Here is an 11,076-nt window from a genome sequence, read left to right on the forward strand (position 1 = left end):
GTGTTCTCACCGTTTCCAGTGAGATGCTCTTCTTCAAATATGGGCACCATACTACTGCATGCAAAAATTGTACATTTAAAAGTAATTCTGAAGTTGGAGAGCATAGCATAGGTTCCTCACACAATGCTCTTTATGTGGTTGTCTGGTGACGGTTTACTATCCAGAATCACTACTTGTTAGTTCTCTATCTTTGTCTTTAATGACTGTCTTTAATGACTTTTTGGCATAATTAGTATTGTGTGTGGTCTTTTTTTTTCATATTCCACTTTCCAGAATTTGCCATTTATTGACATTCAATTCCATCTGGCAAGTGTTATTCCATATACTTATTTTGTCCAGTGTCTTTAAAGGCATAACAAATGTCTTAAGTCTCTTATCTTCCCTAGTACCTTGCCATCACCAGCAAACATGTTCATGTAATTCTGTAGTTAGAGAATGTGTGAGAGAGTGAATGCATGCATATGTAAAGTATTCATGTAAAACACAAGGGTGTTGTACAAGTACTGCCAGTGCAGGCGATGAGTCACAATAACGTGGCTGAAGTATGTTGACCAGACCACACACTAGAAATTGAAGGGACGACGACGTTTCCCCATTCTCAATCGACTTGAGAATGGTCCAGGACGGACCGAAACGTCGTCGTCCCTTCAATTTCTGGTACTGCCAGTGTTTAAGTGGAGACACCAGAAATCCCCTTTTCAAACCTTTTATGTATCTTGCATCCAATTTGGTTAACGAATTCTCAGTTATTCACCATATCAGATAATCAAAACTCTTGTACTTATGGTGAATGATAAACTCTTTATCAAGACCTTGTGCAGAGTATGAAAGTTTCCAAGTAAATCTTTACCAAGTACAGGTACTCAAATACAGCCCACGTTCCCCCCTCTTCATGATCAAACTTGCTTATTATTAAGAGAGAAGTTTCTAGTTAGGGAAAATGGAGAGAATGGTGATTACAAAATTTTATATACAAGAAAGTCATGTCAAGAATACACTTGAGATATACAATAGGAGAGGCTGTTCAAGTAAGTAAGTGAAGTATGAATAATGAGTGAAATGAGAATTATTTGTCAGAGATGGTGTAACCATATGACCACACATGTGGAGCAATTATGGAAAGAAAATGGATTTTTAAAGTTTTTTGAATTACAAGGCAGCACGATTTAAATTTCATAACTTGGGGGAATTTATAAACCAAAAATTAAAAGCAGCATTAAAGATAGGTTGTGCATACCCAGGATGTTCGATGCAGGGTACACACACAACAGATAGCATAAATACTTTTGTTCAGGATTTTAGTCGAGCCTCTTTTATACCACCAAGAACAAGTCAAACGGTTATCTCCTGGTACACAAAACCAATAACAATTACTAGCTGGGCATAGTGATAACATTTAAATTTGAAAAAATTTGACTAATGTGCCAAGGTTAGTGTTAAGCTACATAGACAAAATATAACTTACAAGTGATAATATATGGACATAGCGAGCATTATATGGTTAACAGCTGACTAGGAACCAAGTATACTTGGAGAAATTGGTTTGAAATTAATAAAGGTTTATGTCAAGGTTACAATAACTTCAATGTTTACTATACACATGGATTAAGTCACAATGGAGGTCAAAGTGAAAATGTGAGAGAGAGTAGGAGTTACTATAGAGTATGCTTAACATGGATACAGTAATTAGAGTATGCCAAACTTCATATACTCAGACGCTACAGTTCTTTTAGCAGTGATAAACATTTATGCATTTAAATTTTTTATTGACGTGTGAAATCGTTAAAAGTGAATGTGGATAAAAGTAAAGATGGTGAGAAAGGAACTTTGTGTGTGTGAAATGAATGTGAATAAAGTCCTGGAAAGAGTCAATTATTTTAAACACTGAAGATTTGCATCCGAGTAGAGGAATTTCTGGAATTAAGGTGCAAGTAGGACAAGTCTGACAAGTTAAGTGACATGCAATGAAAACTCTTAAGAAACAGACGTTGGAAGAGATAAAGCCAGAGGACTGCATGAACGGCATGCAAGTGCCAACCTTTACACACAAAGCAAGACAACGGTGTAGTAGGATGGTGAAAATTCACAAAATGGACCTGAAGCACATGTATTGTATTAGGAGTATCTTGAGGTTATCTTGAGATCATTTCAGGGCTTTAGTGTTCCCGCGGCCCGGTCCTCGACCAGGCCTCCACCCCCAGGAAGCAGCCCGTGACAGCTGACTAACACCCAGGTACCTATTTTACTGCTAGGTAACAGGGGCATAGGACAGTATAGATAGGGCAAGGGATGAAAATGTTAGATGTGGAGTGCAAAAGTTGATCATTCACAAGAGTGTGAAGAGCACATCAATTGAGATGGAGTGGACATGTTGAATGATAGGATGATGGTAGACTGATGAATTCAGTCTATATATTCAAGTAAATTTGGGGGGTAAAAGAGCTCTGAAAGTCAGGCAAAGATGGACAGATATGGCAGGTCTGAGAAAGCAAGGACTGAATGTGAAGACACAGGATACAATAAGAGACAAGGCTGGGTGGCAGCTGTGTGTAAGACGAGAATGAATGACTTTCCTCTTGTGCCAAAGTAATTGGCCCAAAACAGAATCTTAATCTAAATCATTACCCCTTTTATAATTTTCATGGGATGGATGATTTTCCTACAGGAAAATAGCTGACTAAAACAGAGAAATAAAGTTAAACATGCACAAAAAGACTCAAACTTAACATAGTCCACACTAAAGAACATCAAACACAATCAGCACTACCACACATCAGAAAAGCATCCACAACAGCATTCTATTGCATCTTGTAACTGTATGCAAGGTGCTTCTCTTCATTCATAATTTAAAACTATCTTAAACATAAGAAATGGCTTCAACCTCTGCTTATTCCTCACGACTTCTCACGAGCTATTCACTCCACATCTGCTGCTTCTCATACTCGATACCAATTTTCTTGAAATTCACACAAACATTATTATTCCACTATTATTGAATAGAATATACCAATAATATATACTGTACTCAATACCATTATTATTCCACAAAAACCATCGACTTCCTGCTTGCAAACTGCTTCCACCCAGCTTTGTCCCTTAAAATATTTCCACGAGTAGTTCACACGCTTCCCTCACTTCCTCGCACTCATTAACTATGTCCACCCATAGGAAGCCGGTCGTCCGAGCGGACAGCACGCTGGACTTGTGATCCTGTGGTCCTGGGTTCGATCCCAGGCGCCGGCGAGAAACAATGGGCAGAGTTTCTTTCACCCTATACCCCTGTTACCTAGCAGTAAAATAGGTACCTGGGTGTTAGTCAGCTGTCACGGGCTGCTTCCTGGGGGTGGAGGCCTGGTCGTGGACCGGGCCGCGGGGACACAAAGCCCTGAAATCATCTCAAGATAACCCACCTTCTCAGCCTTCCTCCCAACCTATTTTTAAATTCACTCTTCGGCAATCTATAATAATCGATTAATTCAACATGTGCAAATCATCTTGGTACTCACACTTATCTTGCTGTTTATTGACTTTTACCCTCCGCATCTCTACATAAGTACAGGTATGTACTTATACAGTATGTATGTACTCTACTTTGCCCTCTATTTTTCTAAAAGGATTCGATATTAAACAATGCTGAAAAACATTATCTTGGGACTATGCTATTTAGCATACAAAAATTTTGTATACTTGATCCCTTGCTTCACAACAGCAAATGGTTTTCCCCTTTACAAGAGGAAAAGTCCAAGTGCAGAAATTGGTACAAGGTGCAAAGCCCCTAACATCAGAAGCTTAGCTATGATACAGTATTATATATATATATATATATTACTAGTATATATGATATGTAGAGTACTGTATATGTTAACAAAATTAGTAAATAAAGTAGAAGGGGGAAAAGAAAAACACGAAAAAGAACAAGTGACAGGAAGAGGATGCAAGAAGCTATTACAGAACAAGTGGGTGGGGGCTAAGTACAGTAATGCAGACGAGGAGTCACAATAACGTGGCTGAAGATACGGTGACCAAACCACACATCAGAAGATGAAGAAATGCCGATGTTTCGGTCCGTCCTGGACCAGATAATGGTCCGGGACAGACCGAGACACCGTCGTCGTCTCCCTCTTCTGGTGTGTAGTTTTGTCATCATAAGTACAGCGATGTTTAGTCATTTTAAACTATATACAGGTAGTCAATTATGGAAAGAAAATATTTAATGTTAAGTATAGTATCAAAAACCTGGGTGCAACAGTTGGCTGGTCATTTACCCATAACCTTCATGACAAAGCCATGGCATGCAATAACCTTGTTGGATGTGCAATGCAGAATTGTTTAGGTTGAAGGTCGTGGAGGCGTTAGCTGTACAGTGAGTGGTGTGCAAGCCTGTTCGTGAAATCTCACCTGGTAGTCTGAGATCAGCAAGCACCTCAGCGTTACCTTGTGAGATTACACCAGCAAGGCCCTGTGCGTGCATAAAGTGGCATTCAAGTTAATGGTGAAGTGAATAAAACAAATATTGCAACTGTAAGCCCAAGTCATAAAACTGTTCAGTAAGTGAGTATTCCAAAGTAAACGATGAGTTTTGAAAATTAGTGGCCAATGAAATGGAAATTAACTATTAAAATCGGTTACAAAATCTAATAAACGGCAAATTTTCTTTTATCAAATATTATGAAAAGTTATTGTAAACATGAAAAATTTTGCACAGTGAATATTAATAATTAGCATCTGCAATAACTGTACAACTTGAAAGCTTGAGCATTCAGCTACGATCTTTGGACTGAATATACCTGTACATCAATTAACCAACTAGAATCTGGTTTACTGAATATCTCATGCTGAACACCACCAGAAGCTCCATATGCTGTCACCCTTAACTCTGCTTTAATCTTCAATATAACCTCCTTAATGGTTATTGACAAAACACCTAAATTTTTACATTTGGTTTGATAATTGTAAATGTCTCTAATTTTTAACCAATTTGAACTTCCTCTTATCACACAAAGCCACCATATATTCAGCTAATACACCGATTTACAAACATCAATATAAAGTACAATATATGTTGGCATTATATATATAAAGCCAATAAACTTCCACATGTTATGGTGCCAAGTAATGTGAAAACTGTCATTAAATGTACAAAACTGTGTTTTGGTGGATTTTTGTGACAAGCTCATTTCTTAACTTGTTCAAACTTGGCTACTTTTTTTTTTTAGCCGATAAATATTTTCATCTAAAACATTGTTATAAGCATGTGTGGAATATTTCTGAAAAATTACTCATTTTGCTCTGTTATAGTTAGAGAGTTTGCATGCCAATTAATAGTCATCTATCCCTCACTGCAGTGAACTAGTCTGAGCCACAATTTATTCAACCAATCCAAAAAAGTTGCTTTGTTTCAGTATGGAATCACTGGACGTGTCTGAGCCTCTATATCACACTACTGTACTTTAAAAATCCGTTATTCGTTAGACGAGCAAATTTATTACATTCTCCATCACCCCAATTGCTCTAACAATTACTAAAAGAATGCATGCAGCCAAACCTCAGCTACAACATGTACTTTTAAGGTAACTTTACCACATATCACGCAGTTCTAGATAATAATTAATGGATCTATATGAAAGCATAAAAAAGCATCATAGCATTCATCAAAAATGCAAAGCTACAAATCTTGAAGCAACCTAAATAATTAATCTACATAAAACTAAAAAATTAAGTCATTAAGCACTTTACAAAAAAAAACAAAAAACATAATAAAACATAAGAGGCTTATCGATAAATTGCATCAAACAAAATCATAAAAAAGCAAGCATGCAACCATCACAGTGGATGATAAAACAAAATATAAATGATAACGCAGAATGTAGATGAGAGGCTGAGCGGAGGGAGGACGTGAGGGTGCTGGGTTGTGCGGGTGAGCAAAGGTGGAGGAGAATGCGAGCTACTAGGAGGCTTCTCACCAGTAGAGGATCACAGCAGCTCGACGCAATACCAGTCAGAAATTTGAGGCACACACTGCGCACAACCCAAATTTACCAGCTGATATTTAGTCGGTCTACGTTTTCCATTGCCTTTCCCAGGTTTCCTTGCAGTCAGCGAACCAACCACCATTGAGAAGCAACCAATCAGTGCGTGCCCTTGCCCAACCAGGAAGCCCCACCCTTTAGTCATTTTGAAGCAACCAATCACCATGCTTCATATCTTAGCAAATCATATCAACATCAGTTTTCATGTACATTATGAGGCTATTAACACCTTACATATCTAAAGAAATAATTTACAATACATGCAAAAGAGGAAAGAAAAATTATCATCAAACAAGGGTCAAAGAATTAATACTACTTAAGAGAAATTCAATCCCATTATACCAATAAGGTATAAAAAGGATTTAACATTATATAACGTGAATTAACACACACCTTGCTGTAGAGCTCACATGCTGGAACATCAAGATGGCAATATTCTAAATATAACTAGCCTACCTAAATACATATAACCACAATATACATTATGATAAAGCTTCATAAATTTGGAAGAAATTATCTGGAACAACAACAATTTATAAAATTTAAATTAATTATTCTACCGATTAACCAAAGCAAGACATGAAATGAAGATTAGTTCCAACAAATTAACACAAGTCCCACTTTCACTGGAAGAAATGTTTCCTCTGCTTGCAGAATGGAGAAGCACTAACCGGGGCATTGTAAGACGAGAGAGAGAGAGAGCGAGCTGATCAGTGCTACATCTTACCTTGAGCCTTAAGAGCAACAATCATCTGTTCTCTCTTCGCCAGTTGTTCCCCAAGTCTTGATGCTGCTGCCAAGCCACTCTGAACCTCTGCTAGTTGTGCCTGAAGCAAATTAACACTCATTTGTTTATAGTCGTAAAATGCCGCAAGGACAATGGCAAGTATTAAACAAAAATGAACATTACTGACCAATACAATTGGATATCACAAAATAAATTGTTAGAAAACTAGCTATCTACTGTATATAATTTCACTATCCCCCTTACCCCATTCCAAATTATACTCTTACTTTTATAACAATTCAAGACCTTAAATATTAAAAGAAAAATACTAAAAATTGCTTTTATGGAACAATTGAGCCTACTTCTTGTTTATTTGAAAGATTTGAAAAAAATGCATCTCAACAATATCTTTAAGCAAATTGTTGCTATCGTAAATTCTTGCGCAACTAACACCTTTAACAGATAAATTCGGGTGTATTGCTCCTGCAGATAGTGTATAACATTTAAGATCATTTTTATACATTTGAGAGAGTTTTCCTTCCCCACAGCTTGAAATAAGCTGTGGGAAGCTTAAAATAAGCTTTTATTTATTTATTTATTTATTTATTTATTTATTTATATACAAGAAGGTAAATTGGGTTTGTGAGAATACATAGCATAGTACAGTATTTACAATCTTGTAAAGCCACTAGTACGCGCAGCGTTTCGGGCAGGTCCTTAATCTAAACAGATAATTTTAAGTAGGTAAATTCTATCAGAATTAATAAAATGATAAATACATTGCAAGAAAAAAAATGAGATGAGAGAGATTAGTAAGTATATTAAAGCTCTGATTGATTACATTGACAGCTTGACTGGTAATTGATGATAAAAATTGATTGGTAAAATTGATGGTAAAAATTGATTGTTTTGATTGGTAAAAAGCTTTAGGAAGCTTTAAATAGGCTGTGGGAAGGAGAGCTCTAAACCTGCTAACAGGAGTCAAGTCATCTACTCCTGTACTAACCTGTGTGAAAAAAGTACCGGTCAAAAAAAATTACAATGTACCGCAAAGAAAAAAGAAAAAAAGCCAGTGGGCTTTTTACACCTACCTGCTTGTACACAAACTGTGGTAGAGTACACTACACTACCTTGTACACTGGTATTTTTATACAAAAGCCAGTGCGTTTTTACACTACCGCCTTGTAGAGTACCGTAATACTCTACTTACCTTTAGACTATTAATCTGTGATGTGAGTGAAGTGGTTTTTTGCTTTTCATCATCCAGCTGCTTTCTCGTTCTCTCTGTTGCTTCGGCTATTTCACGCACTTGATTCTTTTGGAAATCTTGCAATACCTGAAACAAGCACAATATTCTGCCTAGCATTATATAATCTTCAAAAAAATTAAATAAAATAAAAAAATAAAAATACTAAAGACAGCAATATTAATAGCACTAGTTCTAACAAGCAGCAATGTACATCACCATCCTTATCATAATCACGAACACAACCACTAATCACCACCGTCCCCACATAGAAAACTGGAATACAGTTTCAGAGTTATATACTGTAGTAGCCTTAGAATTTTTTCCATTTCCTTATCTGAGCATCGGTGACAGTTATTGATGACGCTTCATAATCTGACACCTTTATGCTACCCATCACGTAAGCCACAGTAGTACACAGCTCAAGAATAAAGGAGGGTCAAGGCGATGATTTGTGGCAATGGTGGTGTTGAATATTTAGTTGTATGTGACTAGTGGAAGGTGGTGGGAGAGCACAATGCGAAGAGTTTTCAAAAGCTGTGCATTCTGTTATAAGCTCCACCATCACATTATTTTTGTGTGTGAATATACACCAAAACCTTACGTTCGTGCAAATATGGTATGTATTTTATCTAGAATTCAGATTATTAACACTTAAGTTATCCAACCTGCTGAAGTGTGACTAACGACTGCTGGTGTTGCTCGGCATTTTCTTCAGCCGTTTGTAAGCGAAAGACAGCATCATCCCTTCTGGCCGTCACCTCACGAAGCTGCTCCTGCAAGGCCTCAACCTGAACACTTGCTCGTTGGCTGTGAAGAGAAATGCAAAAAGATACATTTTATAATACAACTAAAGTATTAAAAATCGAGTTTCAAATTCGAGAAACATATATAGATATGTACCACATTAACATACTGTATTTACTAGTGTGACATAGGCAGAAAATAAGGTTTCTAAACTGCTGATATGTAGAAGCTGTCTGAATATGAACAACTTTACATTAGGCCAAAGATGGCTATGGGAAGAGATGAGAGAGGTTTTAGCTCTGGCTTTGAGAATAATAAAAGAAGGATGGTGAGAAGGGAAGAGTGTGCTGATAAGTTGGAGTCTAGACAATAGAAGCATTCAGTTACCATCTTTGGAATGAATTATCAAATGCAAGAAGAAATGCGGTGAAAACAACTGGGCACCTATACTCTCCCATCAGAGGAAACCACCCCACATTTCAGAGTCAGATGGTTTAACACTACAGGTTGTTTGCTACGTCTCTTATTTGAAATTACAGTACAGTACATTACAGTAATGTAATGTACAAATCATTACAGTACAATTACATTACAGCAGAGTACAGTACTAAGTCAGTTATTTCCTTTTAATGCAGAGAGATTTTTGGCATGATGTCAAGACTCCAATTTATTAAATTTAATTTTCAGATGGCTAAGTCTTGGGAGATATTGTAAAGAAAAATTATCAGTCTACTGTATTCCTTGCAAATGTGCTTATTATCACTGTACTTTTATGTCTTAAAAAAAATAAATAAATAACAAATAACTTACTTAGCTGTGTTAAAGAAATTTGAATGATTATTGAGTTTTTCTTCCATTTTCGAAAGAGTGGAGCGAAGGGTGGCTTCTCTCTCCTCAGCCTTCAAGGCCTCGGTGGTGTATGACTCCTCCACTGCAACAAGATGCTGCCGCAACCGCTCGCACTCCGCTGCAAGGCGACCCTCCTTCTCTCTGATGTTACTTAACTAATGAAAAAGATCTTCTATTTATAATTTGTCAAAGTGTCTAAGCAATCAATCTATAAACGTGTACAGTACTGTAATAAAATTGCTTAGATTACAACTTAACATTATAATAACAGAAAATGTAGTATTATGTACTATACTGTATTTGTGAGTGAGCAATTCATACTAAAACTAGGACAATTTTCTAAGGCAAATTACTTATTTTCCCCCACAGTTGCCACTAATGAGATTGAAAACTTAAGTATTCAAGTGAAGGTCCTGGTGAAGCTCCATCATTAAGAGGTGATGCAAAGATTTTGCTTAACACAAGTACTCACAGCATGAAGAAATTAAAGGGTATGAATGGCATCTCATTTAGTATTGCTATTATAATTTGTTCAAGATTTGTAAATGAACATAATACTGCCATCAAGCTGAGGCCGTGGAAAAACCCACCGAATCTTCGGTACACAAACTCGTGAAAATAAGAATTTACTGCAATAAACAAAATATTCATCCAGCTTAGAAGTGAACACGTTAAATCCCACTGCACAAAACTGGGAGTCCAACTCTCCAGTCTACTCCCCAACCCCACGAGAAGAAAAACCGAGTCAGGATGACAATCTAACAAGAACTTTTAAAAGGCATTTGTCAATTTAATTTTACCTCTTTGCTCTGGTCTTGGTACTGTGTGTTGAAATGTGAATTTGCAACACGAAGCTGATCTCTTTCTTGCTCCACTGTTGCCAGCTTTGTGCGTAATGATTCAATTTCTTTGCGCAAACCTATAAGCTGTAGAATAAAAGTGTTTAATAAATTATCATTAAAAGCAAAGAACAGTACTTGCTTTACACCAAATTTTAAAATCTGCACTAGAAATTTTTTTAAAATATTTAATATTTTACGCTAATATTTTTATCTAAAATTCAAATAAATTGTTAATATCAATTTTACATAATCTTGCATGCTTGAGTATATGTATATAAGTACAGTATGTGGCAACCATGTTACTTCAAATATCTAATTTCAGTACATTTATATAACTTGGCCATAAGAACAATCAGGAAAAAAAGTACTCTATCATACCTCAGTTTTTTGCACAATTCCTTCTGCAGCATTTTTCTGAAGTTCACTTTGAACTTTCTTCAGAGAATCGAGCTCTTCCCGGAGTTTTGCTACTTGTGCTCGAGCCTCCGTCAGGGCCGTGTCCCTCTCGGTTAGCTGCGACGATAATGACGCTCTGTCCTCGTTAGACTGTTGAGTCGTCTAAAGGAAGAAAGACCTGGGTTACCCACAACTGCCTCCAGCATCAACTCTTCATTTAATGCAGTGCAAGATACTAAT

General features: G+C 36.7%; 1 protein-coding gene across 2 annotated transcripts in view; it reads right to left on the reverse strand.

Annotated features, from left to right (window-relative positions):
* Positions 1–11,076, reverse strand: part of LOC123772721 (thyroid receptor-interacting protein 11) — a 125,985-nt gene that overhangs the window by 12,535 nt on the left and 102,374 nt on the right. For both annotated transcript variants that reach the window (XM_045766079.2, XM_045766080.2), the window contains 6 exons: positions 10,819–10,998; positions 10,399–10,524; positions 9,560–9,753; positions 8,671–8,812; positions 7,967–8,092; positions 6,757–6,856 (listed from right to left, as the gene is read on the reverse strand). In XM_045766079.2, coding sequence (XP_045622035.2) covers positions 6,757–6,856; positions 7,967–8,092; positions 8,671–8,812; positions 9,560–9,753; positions 10,399–10,524; positions 10,819–10,998 — 868 coding nt within the window. The remainder of the gene's footprint in view (positions 1–6,756; positions 6,857–7,966; positions 8,093–8,670; positions 8,813–9,559; positions 9,754–10,398; positions 10,525–10,818; positions 10,999–11,076) is intronic.

Source organism: Procambarus clarkii, chromosome 50 (genome assembly GCF_040958095.1).
Source record: "Procambarus clarkii isolate CNS0578487 chromosome 50, FALCON_Pclarkii_2.0, whole genome shotgun sequence".
NCBI classification, from domain to species: Eukaryota; Metazoa; Arthropoda; class Malacostraca; order Decapoda; family Cambaridae; genus Procambarus; species Procambarus clarkii.